General features: G+C 45.9%; 2 protein-coding genes across 4 annotated transcripts in view; one reads left to right on the forward strand and one right to left on the reverse strand.

The window, feature by feature from the left end:
- PRKG2 (protein kinase cGMP-dependent 2) overlaps positions 1–17,048 on the forward strand; it is a 134,502-nt gene that overhangs the window by 18,451 nt on the left and 99,003 nt on the right. Inside the window, exon 1 of one of the 2 annotated variants that reach the window (XM_002717087.5) lies at positions 7,360–7,481. The exons of the other annotated variant lie outside the window; for it this stretch is intronic. The gene's annotated coding sequence lies outside the window, so the exon portion shown is untranslated. Of the gene's footprint in view, positions 1–7,359; positions 7,482–17,048 lie in introns of those variants that run through there. 2 annotated transcript variants of the gene reach the window in all.
- On the reverse strand, positions 6,716–7,836 carry LOC108178064 (translation initiation factor IF-2). 2 transcript variants are annotated; one of them, XM_070047977.1, is made up of 2 exons: positions 6,912–7,836; positions 6,716–6,765 (listed from the first exon to the last, which is right to left on the reverse strand). In XM_070047977.1, the coding sequence occupies exon 1, from the start codon at positions 7,735–7,737 to the stop codon at positions 6,934–6,936; it is 804 nt and encodes a 267-aa protein (XP_069904078.1). In that variant the 5' UTR covers positions 7,738–7,836; the 3' UTR covers positions 6,716–6,765; positions 6,912–6,933. The 2 variants fall into 2 exon arrangements, with proteins under 2 accessions (XP_069904078.1, XP_051675849.2); XM_051819889.2 differs by having other exon boundaries at positions 6,720–6,768.

Consider the following 17,048-nt stretch of genomic DNA (forward strand, 5'->3'; position numbering starts at 1 on the left):
CACAGGGAGGAAAGAGACCTTGCTCAACAATGCAAAGACATTCAATATTTATGGCTTACAGGCCAAGGGTTCCTCTTATGACCCCAGTTCCAAATAAGGTCACATTCCAGGGTTCTGGGAGCTAGGACTTCAACATTTGAATTTTGGGAGGGGGTGGATAGCAGTTCAATTTATCATAAAGTATTATTTTCCTTCAAAGAGTCAGGCCAACTACCATGAGTCCTTGGTGAGATGAAGGGTTGAAGAAAGAGGAAAAAACTTGCCATTTACAGTTTAATGGCTAAATGATGAGTAAATTAAGCAGGATTACTAGAAATCATTTGGGACCTGGATGAAATTGATAACAAGAATTTACAGTAGGGGTGGGGCATTTGGTCTAGCAGCTAGGAGACCTACACTCCATATCAGAGTGCCTGGTTTTGATACCACACTCTGGCACCCAATTGCAGGTTCCTGCTTGTGGGTACCCTAGGAGACAGCAGGTGATGGTTCAAGTAGTTGGGTCCCTGCCACCCATGTGGGTGACTTGGATTGAGTTCCTGGCTCCTGATTTTGGCCTGGCCCATCCCTGGCTGTTTATGTATTCAGAAGTAGAATTGCCAATGGATTGTACATATTTGTAATTGGGATCAAGCCTGCCAGATGCCTCTCTAGAATGAATTTGCAATACTAATTTCCTGCCATTGACCTGAAGTTTAAGTTTATGAGAACAGAGTCCATGTAGGCCTTATTCTACTGGCACTCGTCATCCAAGTACAACAAAGAAGGCAAAAAGCAGGCTTCACCTGGTTGTCGAGGGCAAGAATGTGACATAATGCACTGCTTACTAAGCTGCAAGCAAAGACAGAAAACAAGTAAATAGAAAAACTAGCAGTCACCCTAAGGTCAGCAACATGTGAGGAGAATGTAATTGAGCAAATAAACTTGGAAGACGGAAAGTTGTGGTCACAGGATAGAATGTCTGTTCTTATTCTGAGTTCTCTAGAGAACAGAGGCCAAGGCTTTCACATGCTGAGATTTTATTGGGGTGTTATCCTAAGGAGAGATAAAAGGGAAATGAGAGAGAGAGAGAGACGGAGAAAAGACTAATTCAAGGTGGTACATTAGTGACCTGTCTCCGGCTTCTCTACACAACAAAACTGGCTGCTGAGTCATGCTACACAGCCCCAAGCACAAAACTGTGGCTTCTCTGAACAGCTCCTGGGTGGGCAGGAAGGGTGAACAATGTACCTGTTGTCTTGTTCCTGGCTCCTGTCCCTCAGTGGTCAAAGTCAACTCCACAGGATATTAGCTCCACCATATTTCTGGGTTGTGTTTTGGGTCCTTCCAGGTAGCAGCTGGGGAAGCCAAAGCCTCTGTGGGTTCAGTCAAGCCATCCCAGGGGGCTGAAGCTACTGAGGCTCCGCTCCCTCCACGGTGTGTGTTATGGAGGCCATGCTTGGCTGGCCCTTAATCCAAGGAAGGCCAAGGTCAATGACAACACTAGCCTTGGCCTTACAACTATGAGCCCCATGCTGAGAAGCAAAGCAAAGGTCTTAGCCTTGGGTGCACACACACCCACCCTTAGCATCAGTGACTTTAGTGGCGACTGCAGGTGTGACTGTGGGAGTGGGTGGCTGAAGCTGATCGAGACAAAGGAAATGTTGGCTATTGGAAGACTAAAGTGTCGAGAAGGTGAAGTGCTGCATGGGTGGTCTATGTGGACTTTGAAATAGTGCAGGATGGTGGAAGAGCAAACACTGGGAGTCTGGTGAATAGACTGTATACACCAGCTATATTACTTCATGGATTCCTATAACTAGAAAGAGTATCCCTAGTTAGGCAAGTCAGGGCAGATAAAACCAGAAAATTAAATGTACTTGTATTTCAGTTTGTTACAGTAAAATTTACTATTACTTGATTGATAATTAAGCAGATTATTAATTTCTAAATTAAGTACCATTCTTCCAAACAACTGTCTTTATTCCAAAAGGAAAATCAAGATCACCCTCCAAATTCCTGGTATAGAATTTCAGGAACATAAGTACAGTGCTTCTGGGTCGTGAGTTGAGGTTCTCTATCAACTCTATGGCTGTGCCTGCTATGGGTTCTGGGAGACATATAGCAAGATGAATCAGATGTGAACCATGCCCTGTCAACACCTGTTTGTCAGGGGAGATAAGAAATGTAGAAAGGTGACAATAATACAAGGTAGAAAGTGGCAAAAACCATCTAAAAGGCTGATAAAGTGTGGTACTGGGGGAGAAAGTGAAGACATTTAGAAGTTGTGATTGGGATGTGGCAGAGAAAGAGAAGAGATTGTTGCCAAAGACAGAATCCTGGGAAGATTTGGCTTGAGTGGGAATGGGAATAGAGAAGGAAGAGCATTCAAGAAAGATATGGGCCGGCTGGTGCCGTGGCTCACTTGGTTAATCCTTCGCCTGTGGCACCAGCATCCCATATGGGCGCTGAGTTCTAGTCCCTGTTGCTCCTCTTCCAGTCCAGTTCTCTGCTGTGGCCCGGGGGCGGGCAGTGGAGGATGGCCCAAGTGCTTGGTCCCCTGCACCTGCATGGGAGACCAGGAGGCTCCTGGCTTTGGATTCGTGCAGCGCTGGCCGTAGCAGCCATTGGGGAGTGAACCAACAGAAGGAAGACCTTTCTCTCTGTCTCTCCCTCTCACTGTCTATAACTCTACTTGTCAAATAAAAAAAAAAAAAGACGTATATGGGCAAGATGGATTGATTCCAAGTGGTGGACACGTGGAGGTTCTGGCTGCTGCCTGCGGAGTGCTGGGAAACAGCCCACGTGTGCCCTGAGCTGATGCGGATACGGCTTACTCTCCTCCCCACCAAGGACCATGAAGGAGAGTGTTGGTAACTGATAGGCCACCGTCCTCTTGGAAAGAGAAGACAGGAATTGAGAATGATGCTTCCAATGCCGGGCATGGAAGGTTACATGATATTAGCAATGAGCTGTCATGCAAAGAGTGGAGACAACATGTGTTGGATTCTCTTTATCTTAAAGTCTCTTTAAATCTTGGTAAACATTTAAAAAAATAGACAGTAGAATAAAGAATGTGATTTTAAAATTGACTTTTTTAATAAAATTATTTTATTTATTTGAAAGTCAGAGTTAGAGAGAGAGGAGGATAGAAAGAGAGAGAGAGACATCCATCTGCTGGTTTAAACACTCCCCAAATGGCTGCAATGGTCAAGGAAGGGCCAGGCAAAAGCCAAGAGCTTCTTCTGGGTCTCCCACATGTGTGGGGGTGGGGGGTGGCAAGCACTTGGGCATCTTCTGCTGCTTTTCCCAGGCCATTAACAGGGAGCTGGATCAGAAATGGAGCAGCCGGGACTCCAACCAGTGCCCATATGGAATACCTGTGTCACAGACAATGACTTTAACCCACTATGCCACGACACTGGTTCCCTAAAAGTTGTTGTTAAACAATGAATAAACTTGAGCTGCTGAGTGTTCTGAAGGCCTAAGAATTAATCCAACAAATATTGCTCTGAAGTCTAATAAATAATGGAAATGTTAACAGGTGTAAGCAACTGGCATCACCCCATTGCCATGGGATCCCAGAGGAGAGACCCACCATCCTGCATGGTCAGTGAGACTTCAAGGAAGAAGTAGAGATTATGAGAACTCTGTTGGAGTCTGTTGATACAGGGATCTCACAGCAGTGATGTGAAAACCTGGGCAGCAGGAGCCCCAAAAGCAAATGGCACCTTTCCTGGGTTGGAAAAGTGATTGGCCAAGCCAATCAGAATGAAGGCCACAGAGAACCTGAAGTTGTAGGATCTGCAATGGAAATGGCTGCTCTTGGGGTCGCTGTGGAATGATAAGCAAGCCTGAAGATACATCAAAGTGTGAAGGGGAGAAGGGAGCAAAACCAAAGAGACGGTGGAAAGACAGAGTGTGGACACCTACAAAGGGGTTTTGTCCCTTATGTCCCAGGCAGAGCTGCTGGTGCTACAAAGATGGAGGCTCAGCTTGAGCCGTGGAGGATTCTGAGTTGCAAGTTCAAATGCTGTGAGCTCAGGGATGCTCTGATCGGTGGCCTGATAATACAAGGGTGACTATAGAACCTCCTGTGCAGAAATGAGGCCCAAGGAAATGGGATTCAGGTTGGATAAGCGTGAAGCACAGTTTAGTTACCCAGGGGCTTAGGAGTCTGAATTCAGCACGGGAGCCTTCCTGGACTCACTCCCCAGCTCAGCCCCTTGGATGCAGATTCTTAAAAGAAAGGGAAAGTAGGAGAAACTGAGAGACATCTGGAAAATATTGGAGCCACGTGGGGGACATTCCTAAAATTACCCTCGCCATCTCCATAGGCTACCTCTGAGCCTCGGCATCACAAGAACCCTAGGGCTCTGGTGACCATGCTTAGTAGAGACCATGATGCCCAATGGAGCAGGCGCACAACTAGCAGGAGCAGCCTGACTCCTGGATGTGTGTCCTGCACAGCCAGTGGCCCAGGGAACCATCACAGAGGGGTGAATGGAGGGCAAAGGCCCATGGATTTTGGCTTCTGCCTCTGTAGAAGCACAAGTCAAAATTGGAGGCTCTGTAACTACACAGCCTGGTTCTGCAACTTGTTAGCTTTGTGAACCTGATGAAGATTTTTAGCTCTCCGGGTTTGCTTCCTGAGGTACACTTACCTATTTTGGCAGACAGAGTAAATGAGGAATTGCAAGCCAAATCTTTAACACATGGTGCAGTCTGACTTCATACAGAAGGTTCCTTCTGCTCGAAGGTGATTCTCCTCACACCCCGTCTGACTCTTACACATCTTAAATTTAAATGTTATTTTTCAAGTTCCTGTTGCAGACTCTGGTTTGTCGACTTAACACCACTGCCACCTTCTTTATTTTGTGTCTCTCGTCCTAAACAATGCCATCCTGGAGGGTTCAGGAGCCGAGACCCTGAAGAGCCCAAGTCAATCACAGCCATTCTCCCCTCTGTTCCTGGTGACTTAGGGGTAGGCAGGGGAAGTCTCCTGGAAGTTTCTGAGAAAGATTTCTCCATTCTTGCAAAGAGACGCTGTCTGCTACCTTTGGGCACTGACAGTATTGTCTGGAAAAACAGGGGGTGCTCCAGCCTTCCTGGGGCACAGCTGCCTGTAAGAATGGCAGGGGAGCTAAGGGACACAGCCCAGGTCCTTCCGTGACTTCGTGAAGTTGCTCAATTCACCCAGTGGAGCCTCCTGACCTTGGGACTTCTTGTGATACGCATCCATAAATCTCTCTATCATTCAAGCCAGTTTAAATTGGCTTAATTATTAAGTGCACCTTCCCCCATCTAAATGATGAACCTGTGTTTTTTTTTTTCTCTCCTATTCTCCTCCAGATTATTTTCACACATATAGTTACTTTCATGTTTAACATCTGTTTGTCCCCAGGATTCTACAAATTGTTCATCACTGAATTCCTAGTTTCCAGCACTGGGCCTAGGACAAAGGGGCTGCCGAAAGCGTATTTGTTGAAATACTAAAGAAAGGATGTAAAAATGCCCACTGGCCTCCGCCCCTTCCCCTTCCTATTCTGTCTTCTTCTCCAGCTTCATCATGGCAGAGCTGGGAAAGTATGGGATTGCTAGGTGGTCCCTAAGATCCCCTGGAAATCCGACCGGGCGAGTAGCCCTGGGCTGCAGCCAGCAGTGTCAGCGGCGTTCAAGCTTCCGCCGCAAGGAGCAGTGAGACAGCACGCATCAGGTAGTCGGCCTGCAGGTTTGACTGCACCAAGACTTATCAGAACTGTTAACTCTCACTTTGTGTGTGATATGCTCTGCTTTTCAGTCTTTCCATATTATTTATACATTACTAGCTTTGACTCAATAGATCACTGCTAGGACTTACTAATTAACGACTCACGATTTGAGAAAACCTGGACTAATACAATGTAGACTTTGAAAAAAAAAATCTCTGCTTTTCTCCTCTTTGTCATTTACCTGCTCAACAAAAAATCCAGTCCATTGACTTAAAAGTCCATCGCTGGACTTCATTATCTTCCCTTTTCTTATTTCTCACCCCGGCCTCCTATGGCCAGGCTCCTATGGACCTGCCTGAAATGTACAGAATCTGGCCTAAGGTCATGAAAAAGTACTTTGTACTTTTGCTTATTTTTCCTCAGCACAGAAACAAACAGGGCTATACTCCCCATCCTCGGAAATGCAAGGACCCCATTCAGCAAGGTCGGAAGGTAAGTTTGTGTGCGTGATACCGTCCGCCAGTGAGCGGGAGCCTCTCCCAGCCTGCGGCTCGGACCCCCGGCGCAGCCGGCTTCTGACAGCCTCTGGACGCTGGGTGAAGAATAGACCCTCACTGTATGGCCCACGCCTCGACACAGAAACTGCCCTTGTCCGCCGTTGGGTTTGCCGGTGACATTCCTCCCGGGGCAGGAGGAAAAGGGAAACGCCACCCGGAGACCTCGCCACTCCAGAGCACAGCAAATAATGCGGTGGGGCGAATATATATATTTAGAAAACCATAATGCACGCCTCAGGCGGGGAAAAACCAAACCAGGGACTCCAGAGGCCAGGGGGGAGAGGTGGGGAAGGCAGCTCCCGGTCAACACGCAGGGGCGGGAGGGCTCCTGTCTGTCCCTCGACTCGGCTCCACCGCGGCCCCTACCGTCGCGTGAACTGGCAACCCAGGGACAGGTTAAGGTTCCGGAGCGCGCGGAGGGCGCGGCGCCACGCTGCCCCGGGTCCCACGTCCCGTAGCAGGGCCTGAGGCGACCGAGGAGAGCAGGTCCGGGGCCCGGAGGGCGAGGTGGCGAGAGGCTGCTGTGGAAACAGAACAGAGGGATGCGGGAGAGGGGGGGCCAGGAAGAGGAAACTCCCTGAACTTTCCTCCCCCTGCTCCCCCCGCCCCCCCAGCGCGCACACTTGAAATAGAAATAATGACACGAAAAAAAAAAATTGCTTACGACCATGGCGTTATCGCCCTACTTAAGGAGGCTCCGCCGGAGGGCATGGGCTCTCAAGCGCACACTGCAGAGGGGCCGGCCGCGGGCTCGTCTCGGGAGGAACGGTTCGGGCTGAAGTGGGTGCGCGCGCCGGTGACCCCACCTCTGGGGGAAGCCGGCTTCTGCTAGTCCGCGCGCCAGCCCGCCCTGACCCCCGCCCTCCTCCTCCTCCTCCTCCTCTCCCGCCCTGCTTCCTCCCTCCCTGCTGGCCTCCTCTGCACAGGCCCCCGCGGAGGAGCGAGGCGGCAGCACCGACGCCACCGCCGCCGCCGCAGCGCCTGCCCGCAGCGCGCTCGCCGGCGCCCCCAGCTCGCACACAGCGCGAGCGGCGGCTCCTGCTGCCCCTGCAGCCCCGGCAGCCCCGGGCCCGCGCTGCGCCCCGTGTGCACGGCCCAGGCGCACTGAGCTGACCTGCTGTGGGTTCGGGCGCCGCGAGCGGCTGGGGAGGGCAGCGTGGGAGAGGACACCGAGACGCAGGGGCCGCGGCACGGGGGTGACAGCTGCGCACCTGGAAAGTTACCCGGCTGACTGGTGAGGCTTTGGGCGTGCGGGTGCGCGGGGAGGGCCGGGGTCGGGCCGCGCGGTGTGCGCCTCGGTTGCACACCCAGCCCGTCTCCTGCGTGTGCTGTTTTCCTGTGGACCTGTGCGCGCGTGGCGTTCGCTCCCCATGTGGCATCTCCTCGTGGAGCTCGGTATGGCATATCTCACTGTGGCAACACCGGCGGCCCGTGCTGCTACCTGAGGCTGGGGGCTTGGCGGTGCTGTCAGGGCTGTGCGCTCCCGGCATCGTTTGCCCAGCTCTCGGTAGCTGCTAGGACTTTTACAAGTCCTTGTAAACTTGTGTGGGTGTCCTGTGTCACTCTCGGCGCCGAGAGACGCTGCCACATTTCTGGATTTCCTGGTGATGGAATAAGAGCAGACTGAAACAAATCAGCCACTTGGGACATAATAACAAAAGAAAGTGGGTTCAGGTACAAGTACACAAGAACTAGGGGCCACATGCGTTGCAGTTGAGGCCAGCCAGAGCTGAGAAAAGAAGACACGTCGCAGTCAGAATAAATGGGTAGGAAGGATGCTTCTTGGACAGACGCCTTGGTTTCCTGGTCGTCAGTCAATCATCCTTTTTCCAAGAGAGCGGGGTCTGCCCCCACCCTGAACAGCATGCAAAAGAACAACACACCTGCTGCCTGCCACACCCCCATATTACAGTCCGTTAGAAATGATCTATTTTCTTCCAAGTTTCTATTTAATTCACGAGAAGGCGAGCGTCCCACATAGCACACAGCAGCGGTGCCAGTATTCCTGTTTAGTTTTGCATAGGAGGGGATGAGCTAATATGGTAGAGACTCATTTTTGGAGAATTAGGGATCATCCTCTCCATTGGAACATTGTGTAACTAAGAATAAGCTACATAAAAAGAAGATGCTCTTTCTCTTTTGCGTGAAATGCTTCGCTCCAGTCTTCCCAAGTCATTATAAATGAGGCTAATGAGAATTCACCTCACAGGGAAGGCATATGTTGCTTGGATGTTGCCCAAGTCCTGTGGCCCCATGTTGTCTCGCTTCCTCTAGGCTATTTTTCTATCTTCTCTTCTCTGGTGTTTTCATTTTCTTTTTATTCCATCGTTCATTATTCTGGGCTTGCAAAAGCTCTGAAGTTTGCAGTATTCTGAAAATGCTTTGCACGATCCTTGGCCCCATCCTGAAGTCCGGACTAGGAGCATCAACTGTATCTGTAGTTGTCTGTAATTGGCTTTCCATCCTGACTACTCCACACCAGGGAAAATTCAACACTTGCCCCTGGCAGCTCATTTGCCTTGACAAGGCTGTGGGATTTGAACTACAGCTTGCTTACCTTTTGAAAACCTATCTTCATGGCCTCTCTGAAACTTGTCCTAGAGCTCTTCTTTGACCAACTAATCCTTCTGCTTCTCCGCTGGTTGCTTCTCCTTTCCCCCTTTTCCACAAATAGTATCCCTAGGTATTACCTATATGTTCATACTTTAACAATAGAGGCATTCCATTATTTTCTACCTTATTGATTCATCTATCAATGGGACTTCAGGTCTGACCTCTATTTTAAAAAAAATGTTTATTTATTTATTTGAGAGGTAGAATTACATGGAGAGATAGAGAGAAAGGTCTTCCATCCATTTGTTCACTCCCTGAAATGGCTGCAACAGCCAGAGCTGGACCCATCCAAAGCCAGGAGACAGGAGCTGCTTCTGGGTCTGTCACAGGTGTGCAGGGTCTCAAGCATTTGGGTCGTTTTTCCATTGCTTTCCCAGGCCATCAGCATGGAGCCAGATAGAAAGTGAAGCACCCAGGTCCTGAACCAGAATCCATATGAGATGAGGCGCCACAGTTGGGGGTTAGCCTACTAGGCCACTGTGCCGGCCCCCAGTCTGACCTCTGTAGAGCAATCTCTTTCCTTGGCTCTTCATTGTTTCTGCTTGCCAGATATTTTCACCTTGATGACTTCAAACTCAAGGCGTGTAAATCCTGGCTCGTTGCTGGTTCTCATTCTGTCATTGTCACGATGTCTAGCCCATAGGTGGTGCTCCCTGTGTCATTTTTGAATGCGTGAAGAGTGACTGGTGTTTCCTTCCTCCAAGTCTTCCAAGATAAAAACATCATGATTCTTGTGATTCCCCTCATGTGTACATCCATGTAATAACCAGGTTAGAGACTACCCTGCAATGTCCCTCCACACATCCTCAACTTTTAGTATTTTTTTTAAAGATTTATTTTATTTATTTGAAAGAGTTAAAGAGAGAGGTAGAGACAGAGAGAGGTCCTGCATCCGATGGTTCACTCTCCAGATGGCTGCAATGGCCAGAAATGTGCCAATCCAAAGCCAGGAACCAGGAGCTTCTTCCAGGTCTCCCACGTGGATTCTGGGGCCCAAGGACTTGGGGCCATCTTCTACTGCTTTCCCAGGCCGCAGCAGAGAGCTGGATTGGAAGAGGAGCAGCTGGGACTAGAACCAGGGCCCATATGGGATGCCGGTGCTTCAGGCCAGGGCTTTAACCTGCTGTGCCACAGTGCCAGCCCCTCAACTTTTAGTATTAAACTGTCGACAGCCCCTCTCACTTTAACCAAGGCCATGGCTGCTTCTCATCGTATCTACTTTCTTTCTGACCTCAGATTGACCTAGACACGCTTCCTCTTCTCTTCGCTGATCTCCGGGGCACTTCCATCTGCTTCTCCAGCTTCAGGCGTCCCTCATGGATCAATACCTGCTAAATATCTTCAGCTTCCATTCTTTTGATTTTCTAGTCCCTCGTTTCTTGCTGCTTACTGAAATTCTCTCTCTTCTGGTTTCCACAGCTCTGTCAAATTGAGTATGTCCGAAGTTAAATTCATAGTTGTACTCTTAACCTGCTGTTCTCTGGCTAATGACATCATCGCTTACCCAGGTGCTGCAATGTGGACTTCCAGCTCTTTCTACCACCACTCAGATTCCGACACCTATAATCTCTTGGCTTATACTGCTATGCTTTGAATATTTTCCCCCAAAACTCATGTAGTTTAATCCTCAAAATCTGATGTTAATGGCACTAAGAGAAAAGGAATTTAAGCCAGTTGTGATATTGACAGCTCGAGCCTTTGAGAAGTGATGAGATTGGATGTTGGGATAGAGCCAACATGACCAACTCCTGGTGGCTGAATACATGGAGCGAGGGAGGAAACCAGTTGGAGAGGCCGTTTGTGCGTTCCTGCCATTATGTGCTGCAGCCAGGGGCACCCTCACCAAAGCCAGCTCTATACTCTTTGGACTTGGAACCTCCAGAATCTTGAGCCAAAATAAACTCTTTATAAAGTGGCCTGCCTCAACTATTTTGTTGTAGTCATGAAAAGCTGACTCTCCCTCCCACCCCCCTGAACACACACACACACACACACACACACACACTTCTGTGTGTTTATCTGTTAACATAGCACCCCTCCGATAGCTAATGAATGGCATGCTACTAACTTTGATATTCAAAATATAAGCTATGTGGCTTTCATCAGATTCACTGTGAGCATTCTCCTGGAGGGAGAGAGGGCACTTCAAAGAGATTGGCAGCCTTCAGAGGTGCTGAAACTTTGGTGTAATAAGCTCATGTGACTGCCTGTCAAGAGGAAGTTATTCTCTACATCAAGATGCTGTGGACAGAGAAAACAAGCAGTGGATTCAAAACTCAGCCCCAGGTCAATAGTCACAAGGTCACATGGACAGATGCTTTGAAATGTGGTGTTGATGGGAAATTGAGCCCTTTCTCACAAGGACAACTTGGAAGAAGCAGGGACTTATGTATTCAGTGGTGGTTAATTATTTTCTAAAGGTACTATAGTAAGCAATCTAGTGGCAAAACCAACCTGCTCTGCATGATTTTCGTATACACTTAGAATATTATCTATAAAAGCCTGTGTAATTCACGCCTCTGATTTCAAGCTAAGCTGCCCATATCATAAAAGGAATCTATTCTGCTTTCCATGATTTACTGAAGGGAAGGAAATTATTATTATAGTTACCTATAGCCTTCACTTTTACGGAATCTCTTTTTATAATGTCATTCTCTTCTGGTTACCATGGAGATGATCCATTTTTTTTCCCTCCAGTTCAACAAATCCAACTCATTTAATAGGGTTGGGACTCTGGACTGGTCTTACGCCTGTATTTATCACCCCTTACTTTAATTGATGCCATAGTTTCTTAGTTTGTCTTACTTCTTCTAAACTTCTTTTCACTCAATTCCATATTTATTCCCAAGAAAATTATTTCTTAAAGGACAGAGTTGACTATACAACTACGAACAAACCTTGACATGCATTAAAATCCATATATACCTTACTTTAATATTCTTACTTTTTTAGTGTCATTACTCATCATTTTCTTCTCACCCGTCATGTATTTCAGCTGTTACCTGAATATGCTGTCAGGTTTCCTGCAGTCATGTCTTAGTACATGCTTTCTGTTTTAAAGTGGTTTTAGGTTTATGAAACAGCTGGCTGAAATCAACCAGCAGTTCCTTTGTGTGTCTCCTCTCACCAATTTCTCCAGATCTTAGCATCTAGCAGTACTAATAGGCCATATTGATATGTTGTTATTAAGTAAAGACCATAATTGATATTAGGGATCATCCTTGTGTTGTATATCTCATGAGTTTTAACAAGTGTGTAGTGACATGTGTATACTATTCTAGTACCGTATAGAAGAGTTCCACTGCTCTAATAATACCCTGTGTTCCACCTGTTTGCATCTAAGTTTCAACAGTTATAAATAAAGCCGCTATAAACATTTGTGTGCAGGTTTGGGTGAAGTCATATGTTTATCAGTTGAGGAAATACCAAGAAGCACAGTGCTGGATTGTATGGTGAGAGTGTATTTAGCTTTGTAAGGAATGCCAAGCTGTCTTCCACAGTGGCTGCATCATTTTGCATTCCTATTGGCAATGAGTGAAAGTTCCTGTTGCTCCATATCTTTGTCAGCATTTGGTGCTGTCAGTGTTTTGGGTTGTAGCCATTCTGACAGGTGTGTAGGGTTTCTCATGTTTTAATTTGAACTTCCCTAATGACACGTGAAGTTGAGCATCTTTCACATGCTTATTTGCTGCCTGTGAATCTTTGATGAAAGTGTCTGCCCATATCTTTTGCTTACTTTTCAGTTTTTTTTTTAATTGTTAAGTATTAGGGATTCCTCCTTTATTATTTTTTAAAGATTTACTTACTTACTTATGTATTTATTTATTTTAAAGACAGGGTTACACAGAGAAAGAAGGAGAGGCAGAGAGAGAGAGAGGTCTTCCATTCATTGATTCATTCCCCAATTGGCCACAATGGCTGGAGCTGCGCTGATCTGAAGCCAGGAGCCAGGAGCCTCTTCCAAATCTCCCACGTGGGTCCAGGGGCCCATGGACTTGAGCCATTTTCCACTGCTTTCCCAGGCCGTAGGAGGCAGCCGGATTGGAAATGGAACAGCCGGATTCAAACTGGCTCCCCTATGGGATGCTGGCTCTGCAGGTGGTAGCTTTATCTGCTATGCCACAGCGCCGGCCCCATCCTCCTTTATTAGATATGTGTTTTGCAAGTATTTACTCCCAGACCATGAGTTTGGGTTATTGATATCATTTTCTTACCACTTCCTTTACAAAGTAGAAGCTTTATGTTTTAATAAAGTCCATACGATCACTTTTGCCTTTAGTAAAATCATACTTTTAATCTTTTATTTTTAAAAAATCTGCACCAAACCTAAGATCAGCTAGATTTTCTTCCATTTTCTTTCTGTGTTTTATAGGTTTTTGTCTTACATTTAGGGTGATGATCCTTTTTGAACTAATTTTCATAAAAGTAAGTTCTGAATCTAAATTCTTTGTTTTCCCCGTGTGTGGATGTCTAGTTGTTCCAGTGTAAGTTGTTAAAAAGACTGTCCTTTCTCCGTTGTTTGGCTTTGCGCCTTTGTCCCAGATCAGCTAACTGTATTGTTTGGGTCACTTTCTAGGCTGTCTTTTCTGGTCACCAATCTTCATGTATTTTGTTTCACCAGTGTCTTCAAAGTCAGTTTCACTCTTCACACTGCCTTGATGATTGTGGCTTTGAAATCTGTTTAGAAGTTGGTAGTGCCAGTTCTGACTTTATTTTCCTATCATCTTGTGTTATTTTATGACATAGTTTTGATCAGTAAATTTTTCTAACAAAAATTATTTCATTGGGTAAACAATATTAACAGTAAGACTAATACTAATATTTATTAAACACCTACCGTATACCTGTCATGGCTTCTCTCATTTGACCCATTGTTTTGTCTGTCTGTCATCTCTGTCTACCTGTCTGCCTGTCTCTTCGGTTGTTGACACTCAAGCTCAGTATCTTGCCCAAGGACATACACTGTCACATATGTTAAGTAAAAGTGCTCAGATGGGGCCTCCGTCTCTGTGATCTTAGCGAGCACTCTACTATCTCCCGTCCTTTCAGAAATGCATGCAGCTATATGAAAAACAAGTGTGTGTGTGTGTGTGTGTGTGTGTGTATTTATATCAGACTCCAGATGGGTAGAGAAAGAAATACATGTGATCTTGATCACAGCCAAGATTTTGGTTTCAAATTACTTTAGGGCTGGAGGAAAAACAGACAACAAAGCTTGATTCCTCCCACGTTGACTGCCAGGTGTTAATCCGCCTGCCAGCGCCTTCACAGTTTCTCTCACTGTCTTTGTGTCTCTTCTGTTTATCACTGGGCGAATAGCATTTCCTAAATGGTGAGGAAATTAACGCAGTAATGCAAACTTATAATATCCTATGATTGCCCGCTCCTCTTGCTAAATGCCACTGTTTATGCTTCCTGCTTCTCATTCCTGGACTCAGATGAGAATCAACACATCTCTGGTGAACCATGCCTTGTGTTGCCTCCAAAGATAATTAAGTGTGCCTTTGGGTTTAAGGATTTCACTGTAATATGTGGAAAAAAAAGTAGGGGCTGCATGAGGGAGTTCCACAGCACAGGAGCTCCTGCAGTTCTGGAATTGGCTCTGTGTGATTTTCAAAGCGTTTTCATTTCTATCTTTCGGTGAGGTTTGTTTCCAAGGCTGTTCTAGAACAGCTCCTTTTCTCAGCAAAAGATGCAGTTCAGGCAGAGTAAAATCCCTCTCTCTAAGGGAATATTTGTGCTTCTAGAGACCTCTTGTCTGGGGAGCGGGCATGTGGTGTAGTGGTTAAGCCTGGGTCTGATGCCTGGCCCTGGCTTGGACTCCAGGGTCGTGCTCCTGTGGACCCTCTGGGGCAGTAGTGACAGCTGAAGTAATTGGGTTCCTGCCCCTTTGTGGGAGACTTGGATTGAGTTCCTAGCTCCTGGTCTTGGCCAAGTCCTGGCAAAGTGCTGGCTGTTGCAGGGATTTTTGGGAGTGAATCAGTGGATAGGAGCTCCATGTGCATCTGTCTGTCTCTCTCTCTGTTTCAAATAAATAAATTTTTAAAAATAGACTTCATATCTGAAGACATCAGTTTACTAGACATCTGTCCTATCCAGAAGTGAGCCCTCTGGCTTCCCTCACAATAAGACATCAGGTTCCAGTATCTCATCCCACATTATGATAAGAGCGACTATTTGCTTGATGCCTACTATATGCCAACCATTGCACAGGGCACTTTCTAAGCATAATCTTCGGAGTAACCTTATGAGACAAGTATAAGTGTATCCACTTTATAGATAACAAAAACTAAAGGTCAGAGATTCTAATTTATAGAAGGCTGGAAAAGGGCAAATTGTTTTCTAACCCTGAGTGGCCTGACTCCATCACTCGGCTAAATTTTGGTCTTTCTCTCCAAACTCCCTTCTTATTACATCATGTTCTGCCTTCTGAATATAAAATTGACTTTAACAAGCCGTAGTTGCTAGATTAATGGAGCAACATCCTGTGGTTCAATTCTGCTTGTGACTAACAATACGTATTTGAGAACTAGCTTATTTTAGTGACTGATACAGGAAACAGACTGAACCTAATTAGGTTTTATGAAACCAGAGATTTGAAGCTTTGACTTCAGGGACGACAAAATTTAAATGAGTGAACTAAGAAATCAGACTGCTGTTTAGACATTTAATAACTTACTTTTCTTAACTTAGTGATTTGAAAGATGAGTTGGTTACTCTCATTTCACTCCTCTTTGGAATTCTAAATAGCTTGAAAGATTTATACAGCTTCCAAATTGACTTCATTAAAACCAGGGAATAGTGGGTGTTTTGGGAGAATTGAACACCTTCTGCCTAATTGTGTTTCATGTTTGTAAAATTATTAGATTGGTACAGAATTCTTTGAATACTAGGCTAAAGCAAACATGACTCTAACCCTTTTCATAGTGAGCATGCCAAAAGTGTTTTATCTGTCAAATTTGACTGTAAATCCATGAAGGAATGTGTCCCCACTGTATAAGTAGTAGATGACACTTATTTAGATCTTACTCTACAGTTGTTCTTTGAATAAAAGAGGAGTTGCTAGTTTAATATTGTATTGTAAAGTTTTAGTGTTTGCTTTTTTTTTTTTTTAATAAAGCAATTGCCTTTCCTCTTAAACTTCCTCTTTCCCCACTGGCCTAAGAATGCTTGTTCACGAACTAAAAAGCCCATCTAGAGGGATCACAGCTGCATGTTAAAAATTTGTGCATGTATTAATTTAAGATACCTTCGGGAGCACCGTTCTCCTGCCTGCAATTCAGAATCTCATTCAAGTTTATTCTCAGACTCCAGTCTAACATCTTGTGTACTGCTTCTTTGGGATGCAAGTATGTCCAAGGCTATGTCCTCAGTTTTCCATCTCCTGAGCCTTTACATATATTCTTCATGTAAGAGAACGAAAAATGCTGCCAACTCAAAGAAAACTTACAGGTGATGCCTACCACATCTTGCAACAGAGACAGGCAGTTCTCTGGAGGCTAATGTTTTTTAATGACAAGTTTTATTTGAAAGTCAGAGTTATGGGGGGGGGAGCAGAGAGAATGGGTCTTCTATCTGCTGGTTCACCCCCCAGATAGCCATAATGGCCAGGGCTGGGCCAGGCTGAAGCCGGAAGCCAGGAGGTTCTTCCAGGTCTCCCACATGGGTGGCAGGGATCCAGGCAGGCATTTGGGCCATCCTCTGCTGCATTTCGAAGCTGTTAACAAGGAGCTGGATCAGAAGTGGAGCAGCCGAGTCAACTGCCATCCATATGGGATGCCGAGTCTTAAGAGGCAGCTTTACCTGCTATCCCACAAGGCCAGCCATACAAGATTACTTTTATAAATACATTCATTTTCTGTTTGTACCATCTGTGTTATGCAACTTACAATTTTTGATTCTATCTGAAACTGAGATGCTGTGTTATATTCATGCATCCGTGCCTTTGGTGTTGTCAAGACCACAATTATTTTGGCAAGGCTAGAGAAATATATCTAAGCATTTCATTTCTTTCTGAGCTAAATTTGGAGGCAGAGAGGGGCAAGAATCTGCAGGTTGTAAAATGTCAAAGTTACTTGTTTCTCTTCTGATTTTCAATAACCAGACCTACTCCAAGCATAGTTTACAAAGGTTCTAAAGTTTCTTGGACTATCATTGTCAAAAATCACATCTATACAAGAAAAATGAA

This window comes from Oryctolagus cuniculus, chromosome 8 (genome assembly GCF_964237555.1).
Source record: "Oryctolagus cuniculus chromosome 8, mOryCun1.1, whole genome shotgun sequence".
Classification (NCBI taxonomy): Eukaryota; Metazoa; Chordata; class Mammalia; order Lagomorpha; family Leporidae; genus Oryctolagus; species Oryctolagus cuniculus.

Excerpts from the sequence above, each read along its gene's own strand:
- LOC108178064 (XM_070047977.1), bottom strand. The coding sequence starts at position 7,737 with ATGCCGGGAGCGCACAGCCCTGACAGCACCGCCAAGCCCCCAGCCTCA.